Source organism: Grampus griseus, assembly GCF_964374135.1.
Source record: "Grampus griseus genome assembly, chromosome: 15".
Lineage (NCBI taxonomy): Eukaryota > Metazoa > Chordata > Mammalia > Artiodactyla > Delphinidae > Grampus > Grampus griseus.
In genome coordinates this window covers 46,612,612-46,636,656 of record NC_139009.1, presented here as the reverse complement: position 1 = coordinate 46,636,656, position 24,045 = coordinate 46,612,612, and the positions used below count along the sequence as shown (strand labels likewise).

The 24,045-nt window shown below is 37.9% G+C and overlaps 1 protein-coding gene across 2 annotated transcripts in view; it reads right to left on the bottom strand.

Annotated features, from left to right (window-relative positions):
• Nucleotides 1-2,958: 2,958 nt before the first annotated feature.
• The window catches only part of CCDC85A (coiled-coil domain containing 85A), a gene marked incomplete at its 5' end in the record, with an annotated part of 203,018 nt that continues 181,931 nt past the window's right edge, over nucleotides 2,959-24,045 (bottom strand). Inside the window, 4 exons of one of the 2 annotated variants that reach the window (XM_082671839.1) lie at nucleotides 2,959-4,760; nucleotides 14,562-14,660; nucleotides 18,090-18,209; nucleotides 21,320-21,454. In XM_082671839.1, coding sequence (XP_082527965.1) covers nucleotides 4,671-4,760; nucleotides 14,562-14,660; nucleotides 18,090-18,209; nucleotides 21,320-21,454 — 444 coding nt within the window. In that variant the 3' untranslated portion in view covers nucleotides 2,959-4,670. The remainder of the gene's footprint in view (nucleotides 4,761-14,561; nucleotides 14,661-18,089; nucleotides 18,210-21,319; nucleotides 21,455-24,045) is intronic. The other variant, XM_082671840.1, reaches the window with a different exon arrangement.

Sequence of the window (24,045 nt, the reverse complement as noted above, 5' to 3'; positions counted from 1 at the left end):
TAAGACCAAATGGAATTATAACTTGGGCATCAAAACTCTGAGAAACATTTATGCAAAATGAGAGGATATTGCTTTTTAAAGAGAGTCTTAGATTTCAGTTAAATGAGACTGTGCTTATGATTTATTCTTACTTCCAGATGGTTTTGAAGTACCTTTAACATTTAAACTCATAAAATACAGCAGTTAGAAAACAACTAGGAAAGAGAAGGAAGGATCGATGAAGGAAATGGAAGACAGTGAGAAATGTTGGGTGATGTTTGGTTATATACTCGTGTTAGTATTGAAATTTCCTATTAGCCTGCTGGGTTCATTCTACCACTTGCCTAAAGAAGCAGGTCAGGACGCTGGGTTTTGGAGATACTTCAGCCTCTCTAAATTAAGTGCAAAGGAGGTGGTGGGACAAACTCCTAGGCAGGGTGTATCAGTAGCTAAGGATCTGAGTACAGAGGGTCCCTTTTCCTCTGGGTGTTACCAATCCAAAGACTTTGCATTGTGTCTCTGACTCAGTCATACTTACTACTCTCTAATCCAGCCTGTGAGTAATTATCTGTGTGTTCTATGTCTGACCCAGGGAGAGAAAGGTTATATGCAGGAGTCAAAACGTCTGGCTATTGTCAGTTATCCCAGAATCTCCATGCAGTGTGTGTATCAAACTCTTCCTTGTTTGAAACATCCTTGCAGCCACGCCTCGTTTTTAAACAATACCCTCCATCATGTACTTTGAATTATGGATCCATTCTTCAACAAGATACTGTTTGTCTCCCTTCTTTCAAGAATTCATCATAATTGCTGGTCCACAGAGTACAGTACTTTTTATGTTCTACTGGAATTATGAGCTTATGAAGTATCTTTTCGATCATTTTTAGGGTTCAAGGCAAGAGGGGGAAGCTGCAGCAGGTACTCATTCTGCCATTTTGAATGGAAAGTATTATGCCTACAGTGACATGAAAAACAAATTCAGAATTAAATGGTTGTAGAAATTGTTTTTCAAATATACTGTTCCTGTATGAGAATCAGACACATGTCCTTTTTCTCCATTTCCAGAATCACAGTATGTGATTGGTCATAGCAAGGCCTGTGGTAGGCTGATGATACGTAAAGAACAGAGCTTGAAAGTACGAATGTGCAGCTAGAATCTGTGTGGTAGATAAGAGTCCCTTCAGTGTTGTGGTTCCTTCCCTTAGCCTAATGGTATAAAGTGCCACAGCTCACGGGTCTAGGCTCCTATGTCAAAGGATCGCCACTGTTTCTTGTGGACTGTCAAGATCATTGAACTTTGGAACTAGGAAGGCTACTAAGAACCTTACAGTAACTCAGCAAGATAGATGTTATCTCCACTCAGCACATCAGGACACTGAGGCTCAATGAGAATAAGTCTCAAATGCACAGAGCTAATTATAGTCACGTGCTGAACTTGCCGCCCCAAAGTCAGCCTTGCTAAGCCAAAGGCCTTTATTCAGTGCTGCATGTAGTAAAGCATACTTTATATTGCTCCAGCTCAATATGCTGACGCAAACTTCTATTGTTTATTCCCACCAAAAATCTCTTAATCATACGAAGTTGTACCGTATGCTGTTTTGGTAATCCAAAGATGGACAAATATTGGCAATCTCATATGGTTCAATCTGATATATTGTCCTTTAATTGTGTAATGAGATGGAGAAATTTTTCTTTTAGAAGTCAATGTATGAATTCCTCATAGAAGTGTCTTGAGCTTGTTGGGAATTTACTTTGATAAGACAGCTTGAAGTAGGCAGATCCTTTCCAAGAATGGGTGACAAGATTTCTAATGGAGAATCAGTTTGCACTTGAGGTGAAGCAGAATGAGGCAACAGGATGCTTACATAGAGTGAAAACTCTGGAAATGAGTGGAAGGCACTAGGAGACTTAGCACTTCCTCAAGATGATGAAAATAGATGTCTGAGGCAACCTTATCTAGATCTCAAGGATAAAGGAAGCTTCTGCTGGTATCCAAGATACTACGGTTCCATATTATTTCTTGAACAGTCAGCATCCTGAGTGAGGAACCAAAGTGTGTTTACTCATATGGTAGTGGTAGGCATTCATTAAAAGTTAACTGAACTGTCGAACAATCATCCCAATTAGACTGTCCGCATTTTGCTGAATGTCACATATGATCTAAATTTTCTGTAGTGCCTTGAGCATGTGCTAGAAACTTACAAAGCATTAATTTAAAAAGCTTAGATTCTGATAGACTGACAGTCAACTTCAAGGCTGGTAAAGATCATCTACTAAGATATGTAAATTAACCTTTGTTCCAGGGAAAATGAAATCATAAGCTAATAAGCTGGTCATGTAACAGAAGGGTGCCACTCACTCTTATTGATAAACATATTGGGCAGTAGCAAGATTCAGGCCCTGGGCTGTCCATCTACTATGTCATTTAAAGTACAGACTAATGCTAAGTGTAGGGTGTGAGTGATTTCCAAGTTCTCTACCTGAGCGTGTGTGTGTGTGTGTTCTCTAATTTACGTCTTGGTCATATGTGTATATTATCTTTCCCCAATAATGTATAAGCTTCTTAAATACAGATGCCGAGTTTTCCATTTCTTTAATATTTTCTCTCTGGTGTATTTTCTTGTGATTACTAATATTTTAATAATAAATAATTGAAGTTTAATCTTATTCTATATGAATTAGAAGAACAAGGGAAAGAGTTTATAACTAATTTTTAAATATTCTTAAATATTCTAAATTTTTAACTACATTATACTAGAAAATAATGAATTGAGGAATCTCAATATTAAATCCCTCATTAAGCGCATATTTAAACATGCCTTTGTCTTGTATTTAAGATAATGAATCATCTGTATTACTACATTACTGTCATCATACAGGAGTAATATGATATTTAGTGACTATTAGAAATCTCCATTTAGGAAAAACATTTTGGAGAAAAAAACCACTGAGATTAAATAATTTATTATCATTGCTAAGATGAACACATATACTTGATGAGTCAATTTTATGCAGAACTTTAAAAAAATAGTTTTAATACAGTATCAAAATTTACACAAGTATTTTGTCAAAAGACCAGTGTTCCTTGTATTAGCTTCTGCAGGCTCTACTGCAGGCACAGAAGCTTGTTTTAAATGTCTTCAGAGTGTAGGAATACAACAATTTAATGATGAAGGCTTTTCAAGAGAAGGTGTAAATATAGCAATTTTCTTTTATAGAGTAATAATATTCTTAAAATATATAACATTTTAAAAGAAAAGCTTAAATGGTAACCCAATTACAATAATTAGAGAATTCTATAGCAAATTAATTCATAAATATTTTCTGAGACCAGAGGGCTGCTTTTTCATCACAATAACATTCAAAAAAGTGTAACAATTCCTTCACCAATGACAATTAATACATGTGTAATGAGCCTGTTTAAAAACAAGAGCAACAACAGAATATCTGCTATGAATCAAATCTAAGTAATTTAGAAGAAAACTGGGAATTGTTGCATTCCTACTTTTATAATCTTAAACTACAATATAAAGTTAGCATTCGTTCACAGGCCTCTTGCACATTCATACAAGAAACTATCGTTGCATTTGGATAAACACAAAATACCTATCATAGCATTTCCAATACACAGTCTATTTTTATATATATATATATATATATAAAATATATATATATACACCAAAACTAAGGAAAGCAAAGCAAAGCTAGCACACCTCCTTTTCAAACCTCAAGCAATCTGAACAAGAGCTTTTAGCTTCAATAATGAAGGACATGCGTCAGTTTCATAAAATGTTAGATAACTGCTGTAGGCTAAGAAAGCTTTTTTCATAAATGCAGTGCAATATTTTAAAGTTTACAGAAAGTTTATTAAGTATAACAGCATGTCTAGAAATTAAATTGTAGAAATTAACATCTCACGGCTGGAAACACTTAGAAAAATTGTTTGCTTGTTCTTTAATTGAAACTGTTAATATTAACATTAATGAATACACTGAAGATGGAGGTTGATGTGTTCCCAAGATGTGTCTTCATGAGCAATACATTAAGATGAAAAGAAAAGATATACTTACTTTGATCAATTAAAATAAATGGTACTCGCTGATAAGCACTTGACAAAGTCCTGCTACCCTCCTAGCTGGTAAGGAAAATCTATGTGGTATTTTTAGCACCTCAAAAGTCAAAACGAAATCCCAGAAACCTAATCTTATCTTGCGTTCAAATCAATTATGCATCAGGAACTAGTATTTTATTAACTAAAATATAATAGGTGACCAACTCTCCAACTTGGGAAGCTGGAAACCACCTCTTATCTTGAACAATATGGTAGAACACTCCCACCATTATATGCAATGATTCAATTCTATCAAAACCACAGAGGCTCTACTGGACTCTTCCAATCATGCAGGTTTCCCAATTACAATTTTCCATCTGAAGAGTCAAAAACTTTTAGTTCTAATGAAAATATTGGTACCAAAATGGTGATTTTCAAAGCTACCTTGTTTGAGATTGACTGTTGTGAACATTGAAGTGAGAGACAAAATACAACTTCAGTTACACTAAAGATTTTAGAGGGAAAATATGTGCAATGTACAATCACTCCATGTTATTCCATGAGTCCAGGTTTGTGAAAATCCACTCTTTTCTTCTGTCTCTCTGGCAGTGGTGATGTCACGTTTGAAAGAGAGTCCTTCTCACATGGGTCCTTTGTACTGGTTTCCAGACAAATGCTGCCTAATTCCAGGACACGAACCTGCAGCATCTCCAAGTTTCCTCCATACAACCTTAAGAAAAAAAAGTAAGCATCTTAATTGTCCTCTTCCACAAAGACATGTATATGTTTTTTTGTTCTAAGCGGGAATCTATGAGAGGGACAAAAAGGAATATAAGACAAGAGACAAAATATTCACATATTTTGTCAAACACAAACACAAAATGAAATGTGATACAAGTTTCTAAATCACAAGAACTGCTCAACAGATGGGACTACGACGCTTTGTTAGCAACCAGGGTCAGAATTAAAGAATGACGTGCCAGCTTACACTAGCTGTGAGAGTGGTCCTCAACTCTAGCTGCACACTGCACACTGGGAGTTACTCAGACAGGTATGGTCATCTATTTTTTGCTTTAAAAGCTTTCAACATGATTCTAATATCTAGCCAGAATTAAGAACACATGAGCAAAATCATCCTGGTTCCTATATTATACCTCTAAAATAAGGGATACCAAAATGTTAAATAGCTAAGAACAAACGCTCCTTCATTGTCCTTAGTGGTTTAAAGTCCCTGAGGTGGTAGCATTAAGGGTCAGTGGTAGAGTTCCCTGGTTTCCCCTGCGAAATGGGGGCCTCAGTTATCATAAATCTTAGCTACCCAATATGGTATCTCGGATTACCACAACAGAAAGCATACAGATGCAGGGAAAAGATAAGAATAAATTCAAGAGTCACTAAAATAGATACAACTACAATATGCTAAAAACTGGTCCATTTTAAAGGGACAGTAGCCAAAGGTGAGATTAATAAGTAATTGTTACTGAATTCAACAACGACATACCAATATACTAACATTAATTAGGAAACACACAGTAAGTCATAACCCTCTTAGAGTGTTTCACTATTAGGATTATGATCAGATTAATTCCACAAAAATTTACATTGCTCTAACATGAATACAAACCCGTTGGCTCATTAATTATTCATAGATTGTGTTTCTCTGTTTTCTCTTTTAAAAAGAGCAGATACTCCAGGGAAGCCAAGTACTATTCACAGTACTACATAAGAATATATAGGGTTCTGTCTACCTTCATTTCAAAGCCCATGTAACTATTAGTCTCTCTGTTTTAGCAGGCACAACTATGTGATGGAGATACTGTCATGTTTGAAGGGAACTGTAGTATGGTCCTTAACTATTTGGAAAGGAATGATATAGCAATGGATGGCTCAAATTGTACCCAAGGGAGCTAGGAAAGTGTCATTTCTCAGTACACTGACTGAAGAGGCACAAATTCTGAATCAGGAAGCCAAGGAATGCTATGGACTTTGCCTTTCTAGCCCTTAAATGGTATACATAATTACATCTACCCAGAACGCTTTGATGTCTTGGTTAGAAGCAGAGGATAGAGCCAAATGATCAGGGACGTAAGGCAGTAGATGATTACAACTCAAAAGTGCAACCCCTCTTCAAGTATTCAAATGTAGAATGCAATGGGCCTTAACCCTGAAATTACTATGTGGTGAAAGGAAACTCAGAGAAGGCAGGACTCTGAAATAAGCCAAGGATACAGAATATTAAGGCGGACACAGAGTAGTGACTCATTAACTGAAAGCAGAACAGGTGGGTATCTGAGATGACCAGTCAAGTATTTCAACTGTTCTCAGGGAATTGACAACAGCCAAACAGACAAACCTAAGATAACTAAGACTACAAGATAGATTTACTACTTCTTAGAGGGCAGTGTATGTTTGGGGTATAGCTTGGGAAGAGAATAAAAGCACTTGGTGCTGTGAAGAAGAGTCTTTCCATTGTATAGATGTTAACTTATCTCCAGAAAGAATACCAGACACTGAGATGAAACAAGCTCTGAGTCTTTTAACGGCTATCACATTCTGAGAAAGCTTTACATTTCTGTGACGTTACTGTAAAAGCACATAGTTCCTCTAATAGGTTTCATAATCTTACGTAAGTTATTTCTTACAAACTATGAAACTGTCTCACAATCTGTATTTTTCTTTAATCTCCAATATTTGCTATGTGTTTTTGATATATAACTTACCATGGTGACACAAATATTTTTTTACATCTTTATTGGAGTATAATTGCTTTACAATGGTGTGTTAGTTTCTGCTTTATAACAAAGTGAATCAGTCATACATATACATATGTCCCCATATCTCTCCCCTCTTGTGTCTCCCTCCCACCCTCCCTATCCCAGCCCTCTAGGTGGTCACAAAGCACCAAGCTGATCTCCCTGTGCTATGCGGCTGCTTCCTACTAGCTATCTATTTTACATTTGGTAGTGTATATATGTCCATGCCACTCTCTCACTTTGTCAGAGCTTACCCTTCCCTCTCCCCATATCCTAAAGTCCATTCTCTAGTAGGTCTGTGTCTTTATTCCCGTCTTACCCCTAGGTTCTTCATGACCATTTTTTTTTCTTAAATTCCATATATATGTGTTAGCATACGGTATTTGTCTTTCTCTTTCTGACTTACTTCACTCTGTATGACAGACTCTGGGTCCATCCACCTCATTACAAATAGCTCAATTTCGTTTCTTTTTATGGCTGAGTAATATTCCATTGTATATATGTGCCGCATCTTCTTTATCCATTCATCCGATGATGGACACTTAGGTTGTTTCCATGTCCTGGCTATTGTAAATAGAGCTGCAATGAACATTTTGGTACATGACTCGTTTTGAATTATGGTTTTCTCAGGGTATATGCCCAGTAGTGGGATTGCTGGGTCATGTGGTAGTTCTATTTGTAGTTTTTTAAGGAACCTCCATACTGTTCTCCATAGTGGCTATTCACATTCCCACCAGCAGTGCAATAGTGTTCCCTTTTCTCCACACCCTCTCCAGCATTTATTGTTTCTAGATTTTTTGATGATGGCCATTCTGACCGGTGTGAGATGATATTTCATTGTAGTTTTGAGTTGCATTGCTCTAATGATTAATGCTGTTGAGCATTCTTTCATATGTTTGTTGGCAGTCTGTATATCTTCTTTGGAGAAATGTCTATTTAGGTCTTCTGCCCATTTTTGGATTGGGTTGTCTGTTTTTTTGTTATTGAGCTGCATGAGCTCAAGTTCCCTCTATGCCTACTTTCTGCAGGGTTTTTATCATAAATGGGTGTTGAATTTTGTCGAAAGATTTCACTGCATTTATTGAGAGAATCATATGGTTTTTCTCCTTCAGTTTGTTAACATGGTTTATCACATTGATTGATTTGCATATATTGAAGAATCCTTGCATTCCTGGAATAAACCCCACTTGATCATGGTGTATGATCCTTTTAATGTGCTGTTGGATTCTGTTTGCTGAGGATTTTGTTGAGGATTTTTGCATCCATGTTCATCAGTGATATTGGCCTGTAGTTTTCTTTCTTTCTGACATCCTTGTCTGGTTTTGGTATCAAGGTGATGGTGGCCTCGTAGAATGAGTTTGGGAGTGTTCCTCCCTCTGCTATATTTTGGAAGAGTTTGAGAAGGATAGGTGTTAGCTCTTCTCTAAATGTTTAATAGAATTCGCCTGTGAAGCTATCTGGTCCTGGGCTTTTGTTTGTTGGAAGATTTTTAATCACAGTTTCAATTTCAGTGCTTGTGTTTGGTCCGTTCATATTTTCTACTTCTTCCTGATTCAGTCTTGGCAGGTTGTGCATTTCTAAGAATTTGTTCATTTCTTCCAGGTTGTCCATTTTATTGCCATAGAGTTGCTTGTAGTAATCTCTCATGACCTTTTGTATTTCTGCAGTGTCAGTTGGTACTTCTCCTTTTTCATTTCTAATTCTATTGATTTGAGTCTTCTCCCTTTTTTTCTTGATGAGTCTGGCTAATGGTTTATAGTTTTGTTTATCTTCTCAAAGAACTAGCTTTTAGTTTTATTGATCTTTGCTATCGTTTCCTTCATTTCTTTTTCATTTATTTCTGATCTGATCTTTATGATTTCTTTCCTTCTGCTAACTTTGGGGTTGTTTTGTTCTTCTTTCTCTAATTGCTTTAGGTGCAAGGTTAGGTTGTTTATTTGAGATGTTTCCTGTTTCTTAAGGTAGGATTGTATTGCTTGAAACTTCCCTCTTAGAACTGCTTTTGCTGCATCCCATAGGTTTTGGGTTGTCGTGTCTCCATTGTCATTTGTTTCTAGGTATTTTTTGATTTCCTCTTTGATTTCTTCAGTGATCACTTCGGTATTAAGTAGTGTATTGTTTAGCCTCCATGTGTTTGTATTTTTTACAGATCTTTTCCTGTAATTGATATCTAGTCTCATAGCATTGTGGTTGGAAAAGATACTTGATACAGTTTCAGGTTTCTTAAATTTACCAAGGCTTGATTTGTGACCCAAGATATGATCTATCCTGGAGAATGTTCCATGAGCACTTGACAAAATGTGTATTCTGTTGTTTTTGGATGGAATGTCCTATAAATATCAATTAAGTCCATCTTGTTTAATGTATCATTTAAAGCTTGTGTTTCCTTATTTATTTTCATTTTGGATGATGTGTCCATTGGTGAAAGTGGGGTGTTAAAGTCCCCTACTATGAATGTGTTACTGTCGATTTCCCCTTTTATGGCTGTTAGTATTTGCCTTACGTATTGAGGTGCTCCTAGGTTGGGTACATAAATATTTACAATTGTTTTATCTTCTTCTTGGATCGATCCCTTGTTCATTATGTAGTGTCCTTCTTTGTCTCTTCTAATAGTCTTCATTTTAAAGTCTATTTTTGTCTGATATGAGAATTGCTACTCCAGCTTTCTTTTGTTTTCCATTTGCATGGAATATCTTTTTCCATCCCCTCACTTTCAGTCTGTATGTGTCTCTAGGTCTGAAGTGGGTCTCTTGTAGACAGCATATAAATGGGTCTTGTTTTTGTATCCATTCAGCCAATCTGTGTCTTTTGGTGGGAGCATTTAGACCATTTACATTTAAGGTAATTATTGATATGTATGTTCCTATTCCCATTTTCTTAATTGTTTTGGGTCTGTTATTGTAGGTCTTTTTCTTCTCTTGTGTTTCTTGCCTAGAGAAGTTCCTTTAGCATTTGTTGTAAAGCTGGTTTGGTGGTGCTGAACTCTCTCAGCTTTTGCTTGTCTGTAAAGGTTTTAATTTCTCCATCAAATGTGAATGGGATCCTTGCTGGGTAGAGTAATCTTGGTTGCAGGCTTTTCTCCTTCATCACTTTAAATATGTCCTGCCACTCCCTTCTGGCTTGCAGAGTTTCTGCTGAAAGATCAGCAGTTAACCTTATGGGGATTCCCTTGTGTGTTATTTGTTGTTTTTCCCTTGCTGCTTTTAATATGCTTTCTTTGTATTTAATTTTTGACAGTTTTATTAATATGTGTCTTGGTGTATTCCTCCTTGGATTTATCCTGTATGGTACTCTCTGTGCTTCCTGGACTTGATTAACTATTTCCTTTCCCATATTAGGGAAGTTTTCAACTATAATCTCTTCAAATATTTTCTCAGTCCCTTTCTTTTTCTCTTCTTCTTCTGGAACCCCTATAATTCGAATGTTGGTGCATTTAATGTTGTCCCAGAGGTCTCTGAGACTGTCCTCAGTTCTTTTCATTCTTTTTTCTTTATTCTGCTCTGCAGTAGTCATTTCCACTATTTTATCTTCCAGGTCACTTATCCATTCTTCTGCCTCAGTTATTCTGCTATTGATCCCATCTAGAGTCTTTTTAATTTCATTTATTGTGTTGTTCATCATTGCTTGTTTCATCTTTAGTTCTTCTAGGTCCTTGTTAAATGTTTCTTGCATTTTGTCTATTCTGTTTCCAAGGTTTTGGATCATCTTTACTTTCAGTATTCTGAATTCTTTTTCAGGTAGACTGCCTATTTCCTCTTCATTTGTTAGGTCTGGTGGGCTTTTATCTTGCTCCTTCATCTGCTGTGTGTTTTTCTGTCTTCTCATTCTGCTTATCTTACTGTGTTTGGGGTCTCCTTTTTGCAGGCTGCATGGTCATAGTTCCCGTTGTTTTTGGTGTCTGTGCCCAGTAACTAAGGTTGGTTCAGTGGGTTGTGTAGGCTTCCTGGTGGAGGGGACTAGTGCCTGTGTTCTGGTGGATGAGGCTGGATCTTGTCTTTCTGGTGGGCAGGTCCACGTCTGGTGGTGTGTTTTGGGGTCTTGTGGACTTATGATTTTAGGCAGCCTCTCTGCTAATGGATGGGGTTGTGTTCCTGTTTTGCTAGTTGTTTGGCATAGGATGTCCAGCACTGTAGCTTGCTCGTCGTTCAGTGAAGCTGGGTGCTGGTGTTGAGATGGAGATCTCTGCGAGATTTTCGCTGTTTGATATTATGTGGAGCTGGGAGGTGTCTTATGGACCACAGAGTCCTGAAGTTGGCTCTCCCACCTCAGAGGCCCAGCACTGACTCCTGGCTGCAGCACCAAGAGCCTTTCATCCACACAGCTCAGAATAAAAGGGAGAAAAAGTAGAAAGAAAGAAAAAGAAAGGAAGCAAGGAAAGAAAGAAAGGAGGGAGGGAGGAGGGAAGGAAGGAAAGAAAGGAAGAAAGAATATAAAATAAAGTTATTAAAATAAATAAAAAATAATTAAGAAAAAATAATTTTTTTTAAAAAATGAAAACAAAACCAAAAACAGATGGATAGAACCCTAGGACAAATAGTGGAAGCAAAGCTATACAGACAACATCTCACACAGAAGCATACACATGCACACTCACAAAAAGAGGAAAAGGGGAGAAAATCATAAATCTTGCTCTCAAAGTCCACCTCCTCAATTTGGGATGATTCTTCGTCTATTCATGTATTCCACAGATGCAGGGTACATCAACTTGATTGTGGAGCTTTAATCTGCTGCTTCAGAGGCTGCTGGGAGGGATTTTCCTTTCTCTTCTTCGTTCTCACAGCTCTTGGGGCTCAGCTTTGGATTTGGCCCCGCCTCTGCGTGTAGGTCACCAGAGGGTGTCTGTCATTTGCTCAGACAGGATGGGGTTAAAGGAGCAGCTGCTTCGGAGACTGTGGCTCACTCATGCTGGGAGGAGGGAGGGGTACGGAGTGCAGGGCAAGCCTGTGGCCTCAGACACCAGCGTGACGTTCACCAGCCTGAGGTGTGCCGTGCGTTCTCCCGGGGGAGTTGTCCCTGGATCACGGGACCCTGGCAGTGGCGGGCTGCACAGGCTCCCCAGAAGGGGGCTGTGGATAGTGACCTGTGCTCGCACACAGGCTTCTTGGTGGCGGCAGCAGCAGCCTTAGCGTCTCACGCCTGTCTCTGGGGTCCGCGCTGATAGCCCCGGCTTGCGCCCGTCTCTGGAACTCCTTTAAGCAGTGCTCTTAATCCCCTCTCCTCGTGCACCAGGAAACGAAGAGGGAAGAAAGCAGGTCCAGACTTTTCCCTGGACTCCCTCCCAGCTAGCCGTGGCGCACTAACCCCCTGCAGGCTATGTTCACGCCACCAACCCCAGTCCTCTCCCTGCGCTCCGACCGAAGCCTGAGCCTCAGCTCCCAGCCCCGCCCGCCCCAGCAGGTGAGCAGACAAGCCTCTCAGGCTGGTGAGTGCCGGTCGGCACCAATCCTCTGTGCAGGAATCTCTCCACTTTGCTCTCTGCACCCCTGTTGCTGTGCTCTCCACCGCAGCTCCGAAGCTTCCCCCTCCGCCACCCCTGCCCGCGAAGGGGCTTCCTAGTGTGTGGAAACCTTTCCTCCTTCACAGCTCCCTCCCACTGGTACAGGTCCTGTCCCTATTCTTTGGTCTCTGTTTATTCTTTATTCTTTTGCCCTGCCCAGGTATTTTGCCCTGCCCAGGTATGTGGGGAGTTTCTTGCCTTTTGGGAGGTCTGAGGCCTTCTGCCAGCGTTCAGTAGGTGTTCTGTAGGAGTTGTTCCACGTGTAGATGTATTTCTGGTGTATCTGTGGGGAGGAAGGTGTTCTCCGCGCCTTACTTTTCCACCTTCTTCCCCTCGTCTCGACACAAATATTTTAAATCAACAATTTTTTCTCTTAGCTTCTAAATAGTTTCCAAATATAAGAGTGCTAATAATCAGATTTGAACTACATTTTTTTCTCAAATTTCGGTGATAAAAGATGCCCTAGAAAACTTCTGAAGGTACACGAAGAGGACAATGAAGGATTTTTGGAAATACAGGTGAGCAAAAATCAATGCAAAACTTATCAAGATCCAATTCATTAGTGGGTCGCTTCTACGACTCAGAAATAACTTTTCTAATATCTAAAAATCTTTCCTCAAAAAACAGTCCTGCTGTTTTACAGAAGTTCTGCCATTAAGCACAATGGAGATGGTCTCCTCTGCAAGCTATTGGGTTGGCCAAAAAGTTCGTTCTGGTTTTTTCTGACCAGATGTTACAGTAAAACCCAAACGAAATTTTTGGGCCGCTCAATACGTTGATTTTCATTCTTGAGGGAAGAAAATGGCAGTGGCAGTGCCTAGATTAACTACACTTGGGAAAGTGGAAAGGGCTGGTCCTCAGAGAAAATCTGGGTATACATCTGACTTCACTGTTCATTAGAGAACAATTTGGGCAAGTAACTTAGTTTCAGAATCTTAGTTTCTTCAAATATAAAATGCAAGTATGGGGTTCTTATCGAGGACTTCCTAACCCAACTGCCTATGATCTGGGGTGAAACCCAGACCTCTGAATTATGAAGGAGCCTCATATGACTCTTTCTTTGAGAACCACTGGAGGTGTGACCTTCTATGGTCCCTTCTAGTTTTACAATTCCTAATGTCTGAACTTTAAAATTTATCTGAGGGAAATGTTCAAATTGAAAACCTTAAGGACAGGCAAAAAGCTACAGAAGATGAACAGTGATGCATTTAGGAAATTATGACATCTAGAACCAACGACCTTTTGAAAACAGACAAAAACAACAGATATGTAGGAAAGGAAAGCAGCCACAACACAAGCAAGCAGGAGCCTATATGTGCTGGGGCAAGAGTGTTAAAATGCCCATGGGACCTACTTTAACATTTACGGGATTCCAGGAACACCTCAGGGAGGTACATAAATGAGATAGCTGGCCCTAATAGCCTAAAGCTGAAGGGTATTTCCAAGCAATTTTGATACCCTAATGAACAAAGACTAGAGGGATAAAAGTACAGTATAAAGCCAATTCAAATCAGTGCTTAAAATAATCGGCCATGAATTTTTGCTTTTAAGAAATGTCTTCCCCTATCATATTCTACTTAGCTTTTTAACAAGCTTCACAAATTATAGTCTTGATCAAATGATACATCCAAGCATATTACTAAACTAAAATTACACAGGCTGTGCACTGTGAAAATAGCATGTCTTTTTTTTTTTTTAAACTGTGCTTTTCTATGACTTCATAAGGTAGATTTCTGTGTAGCTAACTCTCTCTTAAGTTCGTATCTACCTACCTCTTCCTATTTTGAGCTTGCATCAACCACTGAGAGGTAAAGGTACTGCTTGGCATGACAGGAGCACACATATCATATGCATGAAGAACTAAGCAAATATTACCTATTAAGATAGGGATTTTTTTCCCCTAGTTACAAATAATCTGAAGAAGGTTGTGTTTTCTTTATCACAGGTTTTTAAACATAATTAAGGAAAATTATGAAATGGAAACTTATTTTATCAAAACTAGTAACATTTTAGAAAATTTATTCAAAAACTTTCACAATTCATTCTGCAACACAGAAATTGGCTGATTCTTGCTTACCTGAATATTTTACAACATGATTACTGTGTTAATAAAACTGCAATAAAATTTACCAAAGAAAATCAAGGGAAGGTTGGTTTTACTTTCACATAAAAATATAAAGGCATTTGGCCAGCATTTTAAAAAGAATGTATTCATGAAGCAATAACTAAGCTATGATGAGGTTTTCAACATAGAATACACAATAAAGCACATTAAACTTACATTGCACATTTCTCTGACTATAGCTTTTTCTGTCTCACTAAGGTCATGTTCATACTCTTTACCCTGTTGACGATCTATAGTTTCCTGAACATCCAAGACCTGGATTTGTTGAAAAAGAAAAGCAAATTTCACATGGAAAAAAAACTTGTTAGTTATGAATAAAAATCAAGGCGCTCCACTTTGTAAAAACCTTTAGTTTTCTCCATGTCTGCATATCAGAGTGGATTAGCATATGGCAAAATCTTTTAAAAGAGTTGATTGTTCTGAAAGCTATCTGAATCCTACTTGATTTTCAAATGGCCATTAAGAGCAATCTATTGCATCACTAATAGTCAATTGAATTCATTAACAATTAGATGCATTTAGTTACTTTGGTCATTAAGATAAACTTGATTGTCAGCCATTTGGAGACAGTCAATAATTCTTGCTCCATTGTAAAGACTGGCATGTAATTAATTAATTATATTGCTCAACAGTCCAGATGATATGTAGACACGGCCTAAAGAAAAAAATGACTAAAAAAGGTAATAGTCACAGCTGAAACTGGTCAGAACCCAGAAATATGTAGCATAAGAACTTTTTGTTAACATTAACACTAGTGACCTCACAGTTCTTTCCTAGACATGTTTCTGGTGCCTAGGAAAGGACTAGGCCACAGCTCTTTGACAGAAGCAAAGAGAGACAATGGCTCCCCAGTTGTGAAAATATTTGAGCAACACTAAATATTTTTCATTTTTTCATCTGGGAATGAGACGCTTTTAAACGATTTTAGGTTCTACTTCTCTAAATTATCACTAAATGGATTGAGAATAAAATTCTGTTCAAAATGTCTTTAAAATTTTCATGTCAATACTTTCTGTAGTAAAAAAGAGGGCAAAACTTTCGCTTTGAGTGCTGTTTAGTTTTCTCTACATCAGCTTACATCAGCTTATAAATCAAATCATTGATGTAGCAAAAAAAACCTTTTTCTAAAAGCTCCTGTAGAATCCACACTGAACTGTAACACGGCTAAGCTCCCTGGTTCTGCTGTTATCATGGTCAGTGCTGATAGCCACACCTAAAGACGTCACCTGAGAATTTGCACCAATGAACAAACAGGTGGACCAAAATAAATAACTCAGGCCCAAAGTGGGACCTTCATGTCCAGTTCATGGATACTGAGACTACAACAATATTTACCCGAGTTCAAATCTGTAATAAATAATCTCACAAACTACTTTCTCATTAACTCAAAACTTCTGGCCATTATTACTCTGTAGGTACTACTTCTTTAAAGAAGGATATGACAGTGGTAAATGAAAGCCTCATCCTGGTACTCAACTCATATTAGAGTCAGTTCACATTTTTTTTATACTTAGAGGAAATCACTGACGATGCTCAGTGAATATTCACAGAAAACTTAACTCCTGGAACAAGCTCATTTGCCTACAAATTCGATTTATAATGTACCTCAGAGAAGTGTACTTAAGTTCAGTTAATTTCTACTAAAGGAAGTGAAGCTCTAGTTAATAGTTAGGAATTTTAAAGCAAGAAAAACGTGGTGTTATCACAAGTGGGCTAACTCCTCACACTGGCTTACAACAACGCTTTCCCCACAGCTATGACCGTGGAGTTTATTAAAGCCTCGACATTTAAAAAAAACTTATCAGAAGATGAGAAAAGGAGCCATTGTCCTGACTATTCCTTTCAGAACAGAACAATCTTATGATATAAATCAGCTCTACAGTGGTAGCTTTTAAAAACAAAACATTGAGTGGCTACATTTCCTTTTTTTACACTGAGATGTTCTGAGGATGCATTTCCCAGAGGCTATGTTTGCACATATTTCTGTTTCAACTCGTGGAAGCGAACCTATTCTATATTCAAGAGCTTCCAGTTACCCAATCAAGATGCTTCAGTTGCTTGGCATTACCCATTGGCCAAGTGAGGACACTTAACGTGTTCTGATTAAAACATAGTATCTTCCTCTCGAGATAAAATTTTAGATGAAAATTAGAGAATGAATTCAGAGAACATTGAATAGCTCTTCCTTGCCCTCCCCTTCCTTTTAGGCCATACTAACACAGCTGCCTTGAGAAATTTGGGAATGGTGGCAATGTGACCCACTGCACTGATCTGATTCCAATTGCACAAGGCAATAGGCTGAAACAGGTTTCAAACAGTTTGGAAAGCAGGGCAGCGTGTTGCCTTTGGAGTATGTGCAGATACTAATACTACAGGATTGAAGCTACTCCTTCATTTTCCCGTTTCGGAAATGCTTTTCAGATCGCTAGTGCCTGATTTACGCTAAAGTAACAGCTTCTTTAGCATGCTGTTCGTACTAAACAGTATCCACATGCTGTCGCAGAGAGCAAGCCAGTTGATAAACCAGCAGCCCAGACACAGGGCGGTGCCCAATCAGTATGTGCTTGAGAGAAGCAAACTCATTTCATCTAAGTTACAGCAAAATATAACAAGGCAGCTAAAGCGACTGCTAAAACAGTCATCCTCAAGTAAATATTCTGCAGTTCTCATCTACTTCTTTGCTTTCTGCATGCCAAGGAAAGCGTGGGCCCCTTCACAGGAGTGCATCATCAGGCTGTTGATAAGTCATTCTGAAACCAAAACAATTTTAGAAAAGTCGTTGAAACCCATGTGGCAAAAGCAGGACTGAAGCACTCTACTTACTTTATGGCTCAGAAAGGTTTGACCAAGGCTACATGTTAGGAATTATAGATAATTTGGAGGACAGTGTTTTATACTTTGGAACTGATGAAACTTCAAGGAACTGTCTCAGTTTTTAAGATTTTTATTGCCTGCCGTTTCTTCTCAGAGAGGTAAATATTTACACTGCTTATTATTAATTTTACTTATTGGAAAGCTCATTACTGGTAAAGAAAAATAAATGATAAATTTCAGCCAGATCTTTTTTTAAGTCATTGCTGAAGCTGAAGTATAAGCAAAAAATAAAATATCTTCATGAATAAGACCATATATCTATTTTCTAATACTCTATAAAGAAGCATTAAAGCATTAACTAGAGTTTGAAGACTTAATTTCTATTTAATGGTGAACAGAGTAGGTTTTTGTTTATTTGAAAACTTTCAGTAAGTTGCACAACGTACTTCAGTTGCAAAAAGAAAGAAAAATATGGTATCTTTCCTTATTTTGGCCAACTATTAACTTCCTATATTTGAAGACATCCATGCTACAAACATTGCACAGAAAATACCTGTAACAGTATTTTACACATATGAATATACATGCACATCAGACTTCAACTTCGATGCAGATAGATATGAATCACATTACTCAAAACAAAATGATAAAACTAGAGATTCAATTCAACCATAAGTATTCAAACCCACTATTAGTTTAAAAAAATTAAAATCATACTTTAAAACTTAAGATAAAAAAAAAGTTACACCATAAGGGCTCAAAAAATAAAGTATCTATGGTTAAAACGAGACCGTGAGGATTACCAGACTATAGCGAACAAGCCACAACACAACTGAAGTACTGGATAAACGGCTGTACACAGTTGGTTACCTTAAGAGAGTGTACCACGGGTTCAGGCTGCTGAGAAGGTGTGGTATGTCCACTGAAGCTAGCTGGAGAGTTGGGTGAACTGTTACTCCCATCAGCCCCTGATGACAACCTAAAAGAACCCTTAGTAGAAAATCAACAACTTTGTTATTAAAACAAAGGTCGTTTATAACTGCAGAGATGTCATTCAATATTCAATTTCACTGCCAAACAAGAATTAGCCATTTTGTTAATTTTCTCTAGCCTGTCCAAAGATGCTATCAACCTGTTAACTGGAAGACACTCTCTGCTTGACCAGCAGAAAAGAAAAAAAAAAAATGTAACCAAGAGCCATCTCTATGCATTTCCAGATGTCACTTCTGATTTACCAAAGAGAGCAGTGCCCCCTAAGGAATGCCCATTAAGAACATTTCAAGAATGACTTTTTGAAACTTAAAGATACTCAAGAGTAGGGAATTTGTGAGTTACTCCACAGCTGAGTTAAACATGCTCACTCAGCAAGACAAATGCCATATTCCATATGTCTCAGAAAATGCAGACACATCACCATTTCTCAAAGGCATATTGCTGCATTTGAGAAATGGTGTCCCTTATAAACCCTTCTTTGAGGGAAGGACCTATGGTGGAACATTTCCCAAAGAGATTTAACCATATTCAACATCTTCTTCAAGAATTCTCTTATTTTATGAACTTTTAAAAACTGAAAAACAAAACATCACAAATTACATATTTGTAGTGTAGTGACTCTTCAACTGAACTGCTGAGAAGTCAGAACTTGGGCATTATTAATTTGACCTGTGAGAGTCACAGTCACCCATACAGGAACTGGGAAAAAGTAAAAAACATCACTTTTTCTAGGGGTTCCTTGGGAAAAAGACTAATGGATCAGGAAAGAAAAAGAACAGCAGTGATCTATCCTCCTAGCAAAAACAGTCTAATGGGAATTGCCCTAACCTGTTTTTAGGGCCTGAGAGATTTTAATTTCTGTCCATCAACAAATCTACAGATTTTTTCATAATAGATTAATAACTGTTCCCTTTAACTTGATCCTATGAATCTAACCCCCCGAGAAGGAGCCAGGGAAGGTGCATCATGTGTGAAATCATGAAAGGAAGAAAAAACAGTGATCTGGGATGTTAATTTTCCAGCATCTACAGGAGAGCTTCTATGTTGTGCATTTTGGGGATGGGAGGGAGAAGCTGAGCACAGGTTACATGTATGGGTTTTACACAAACACCACTATTTGTAGAGAAATTAACTCTTCCTGTTGAGTTTTACAAAGGTGATTATTTATATGCAACTTGGAAAATCTCTCTTCCCTTGTCATTGTCCTTTCTTCCTGTGTCCTTGAAGGCTATCCTTGCCACCTCACAAGCCAACTGAGGCCATGTTCTTTTCCTAATGCAATCAGGTCAGGTCCTGCCCCCGCCCTCACTAGCCAACAGGGAGAGGAAGCCATGGAATCTGACATTTAGGTGACCTCTCCAGCTTCTGTCTGCCGTTGCAACTAATGATGAAATTAACAGGAGGTGATGAACAGAACATACAATTATTATAGCCCCAACCCCCTCTGGGAAAAAATTGTTTATAATATTTGTTTTGCTGTATTTGTAATTTGGATCAAATCAGACATAATAGTACCCAAAACAAATAATAGAAAGGAAACTGTTTGAAGTTTAAAGATGGTTAATAATAGGCACACACTCCCCCCACCAAATTTGGGCATCCTCTTCCTTTGTAGAGATCAAATATTTCCAAAGCGAAGGAGTTATAAAGGAAGCTCTTCTTCCCTGAAAAGCCCTGATCCTCTACTAGTCTCTTTCCTGGCTGGTATCACCCTTATGAACTCTTTGGAAAAGGCTTCTGAGGTTATACAGAGTTCACATGAACCCTCTCATTTAGACTCCACCACTGCAGTGCTGTTTCCTCTGACTGGTAATCTAACTTGGCAACAATCCTTCCCCCTCTGGATACACTCCCTTCCAGTTCTCCCTTTCAAATCCTTCTCTGCCCAGCCCTTCTGTTTCAAAGGTTCCCTTCCCAGACCTGGCAAAATGGTAGGCATGCCAAATTCTAGCTTGCTATTCCTTGGGCACGGGACCTCTATCTTTCAGAGAATTTCTGAAATCAATGATAAGTAGCTTCCCTAAACCAAATCCTCTGGGCAATTAAGCATTGTTTAAACTTAAGGGGAGTCCTGTCTGTTCAGAAAAACATACCTTTTTATTAAAGAAGTTTCATCATCATCATGAAGGCTACAATGGAAACTACCCAGTGGAGAAACACTTATCATTCAGGGATTGAAGTTCTACTTAAAACTTGTTTTGCGAGCCATGGACTGGTAATCACTAGAAAGGTCAAGGTTTATATTGTATGTAGTTTTTGTGAAGCCGCAAAGGTTACTGAATGCTGGTTAAGTTGTACACTAACAGGTGCTAAAGAGTTTTCTAGATTATAACAGAAACAAGCACCTCATTCTATCACATCTTATTTAGTTACTATGAAATAAAAGCTTAGATTTCTATGTGCTTATTAGTAGAATCAGACCAATACCTGGAGTTTTCTCTGGGCTCCATCAATACATATTCTCCATCGAATAATACATTTTTCACTGAAGTATTTTTAAAAATATGCTACTGGGTGAAATACTAGCCCAACAAATAATTTTAAACAGTCCCTTGGAGTTTATTTCAATAAGATTTAGCCCGTTTATTTAAATTGTATCTTGGCTGGCTCAGGAGACAGGGAATTTAAAAAGAAAAAAATCTTACTAAAATGGGAAATGTGACTCCCAGCTTTGGGGTTGCTTATCTTCAGGCTACACATGATCACACAGTGCACGTACCACCTCTTGGGTCAGCAGTCAATTTGAAAGGGCAAGGAATAATTTTCTGGGCTGGTCGTGAGACATCTGATGGTGTCTAACAATTCATTTCCATGGCCACTGACCTTTAAACTCCTTTTCACAAAAGGTGCAGGTACTTTCCTCCTCCTCCAGTGTTTGGGGTTATTCAACTTTCACCCCCAGGTTCAGGGAAAAAAAAAAAAACACTGAAGGCAACCATTTAGGAGGTGAAATAGACTCTACTCCCGCCTTCCCTCCCTGATTTGGACACACAGTGACTTTCATGTGTACAGACTTATTCTTTCCCCCCCAGTATGACTTTTCCTCTAGCAGCAGAAGCCATCTGGTTATGCACAAGTAAATCAGCAGCTGACTCGTCTTCACTCACCGGGAGAGTGGGCAGGCATCGTCCTATTCCTCGGCACCCTTGCCACCACTGCCAGACCCGCCGGGCTCTGGGCCCCCAGCCTTTCTCCATATTTGAGCTGTTTCTAGTTGGAGGTTGCCTTCTATTCTGGGTAGCCTTATATTTGGAACAATATAGTACAATCACTCAGAAAAATACTGTTTCCCAAGTCTCAAGAAAGCATATAGAATAAGAAGCTTAATGAAATGAACCACAATGACCACAATGGCAAGCTGTAACATGCACCTCTAACTAGGGAAAAAATTAAAATAAAAACTCACTGAAGTCCTGTGTATGAGAGCTAATGCTGATTTTTTTAAAAGTTTTGGGCAAAGGTATAACTAATTCTCAAGCTATCAAAAAGGGACAGATGATAATGCCAAAATTCCAGAAAAAAAGAAAAAGGAAGCTATTTATACAACTTAATTTTGTTGGTTTTATTTGTGAGAAACAGAATTAACATAAATCTTACAAGTATTTAAAACTGCAACTTAGAAATTATTTAAATGCAATTGGGAGCACTCTGACCTTATGTTAAGAAACACAAGTTGGGTAGATATATTCAACACTCAGAAAAACTGACACTGCATCAAATTCTCAGCAAAACTTCTGCACACTGGAGAGTATATAATGAACCAAGAGATCACCATTGCATTAAAGTAACTATTTTAAATGAGACATATACACAATTATCAACATTTCTAATTAATTGGTTAACTCCCAAATTTCTGTACTGGTTGGAACTAAGACATCACAACTGACATAAAAAGAAAATACAAAATTTTTTTCCCCCTGAATTTCAGGTTTTTGCCATGACCAAACTGTGTAATTTTAATAAAATGATCAGAAGCAAAATGAACTAATTTGAACATAATTTCCTTTCCCTGCCAACTTTCACTAAGACCTGTATCTAAGAATGCTATATCCTAAGGAATAAGAAACAATTTTTAAAATATAGAAAATTCGCAAATATAGTCCAAAAATTCCAGTGTCCAAATGTTTAAGTTAATTTTAGGAGATTGAAAATGAGAATATAATTTTTTAGTTCTCATTAATCTATTATCCTTGAAGTATGTGCTTTACTGTGAATAGTACTGGTCTAATTTTGACTTTTCTCTAACTTTTCGAGGCTGAACCATAAAGGAAATGTACCATGGTCTTAAGCGAAGTAAAAAAGGGGAGCAATCTTGACCAGCAGTTGGTACTCACAAAACTTTTTCCTGAATCTACAAAATCAATACCAGTTACCTATTAAATAAGTAAGTCACACATAATCCTCACATATAACAGAGAAAATTATAGATTTACACTTGGACCATAATGATCATTTCATCAAAGCAACACTGATTTAAACTTTGCTCTTTTAGTAATCATTTCATATGTCAGTGTCTAATTTATTTCCAACATCAAAAGAGTTATATCCAGGGCTTCCCTGGTGGCGCAGTGTTTGAGAGTCCACCTGCAGATGCAGGGGACATGGGTTCGTGCCCCAGTCTGGGAAGATCCCACATGCCGCGGAGCGGCTAGGCCCGTGAGCCATGGCCGCTGAGCCTGCGCGTCCGGAGCCTGTGCTCCGCAACGGGAGAGGCCACAACAGTGAGAGGCCCGTGTACCGCAAAAAAAAAAAAAGAGTTATATGCAATAATTTATAATATGGTTGATGGGTTAAAATTCACCTCCCATCCCAAAATGCATAGTTCTATTTCTGAGATGATCATTAACAACTAATGCAGACTTTTTACAAGTGAGTTCTATCTTCTAAATTTGGTTCTCTCCAAGTCTTACACATCTCTCAGATCTCATGTGTTTTTGGATTCAATCAAGTAAAACATAAGAACATCTTTCATTCTTCCTTAGTGTGTAGCAAGATTAAATCCCAATGCCTCTCCACTGTAACAAAGCTTATTATCATAACCATGAATCTAAGGTAACATCTATAACCATTTAGAGGCCTGCTGAAAAGAGCAGTCATTTATTTTCCCACTTTCAGAAAGTTGATACAACATGCAATAGCTACGCCTTTCAGTATCTTGTAACAGGTTCTTTTTAAACATATTAAATATAGATTGTATAGTATTATTAATCCCATAAGAGGGGGTGATATATGGGCCAGTTTTTTATGGAAGAATAAACTACTTGATGATATCATTTTAAAGGAATAGGTCCTCTTTTAGAATCAGGATTATTGACTTTCTACTCATGTCAGCAATTTTCTCGTTTTAAGTCAGGTCATGGAAAAATGTGTCTAGACCAGCCATCATTTTTGACCTTCGAGTAAAATATATCTGAATAATACTTATATACCAATGAAGGCTTAGCTCTCTGCTAGCTCTACAATTGTCAATCATGACATTTTTTGAAGACAGTTTCATAAAACATAAGCCTTCAATAACTCAGTGGTTGGAGTTATTTCTGGCAACTTCAGAGTGTAAAGTGGGGAAACCCAGATTCCAGCCATCAATTGGGAGAACAGTTCCCAACAACCTTAAGAAAGTCACTTCCTATTCTCTGAGGAATTCTATTTTGCTTTGTTTTCTGGAGTTTTCCAAAGATCCAGACTCATTTAAAAAAAAAAAAAAGCATGTGTGAATGACCCTACTACTCCAATGGAAATCTGTGTACTCATCAACTACTTTATATACAGTTACTTAGAGTAATCTGCAGATTATCTAGTACTCTGCAAATTATTTTACCTTGCTATATAGCAA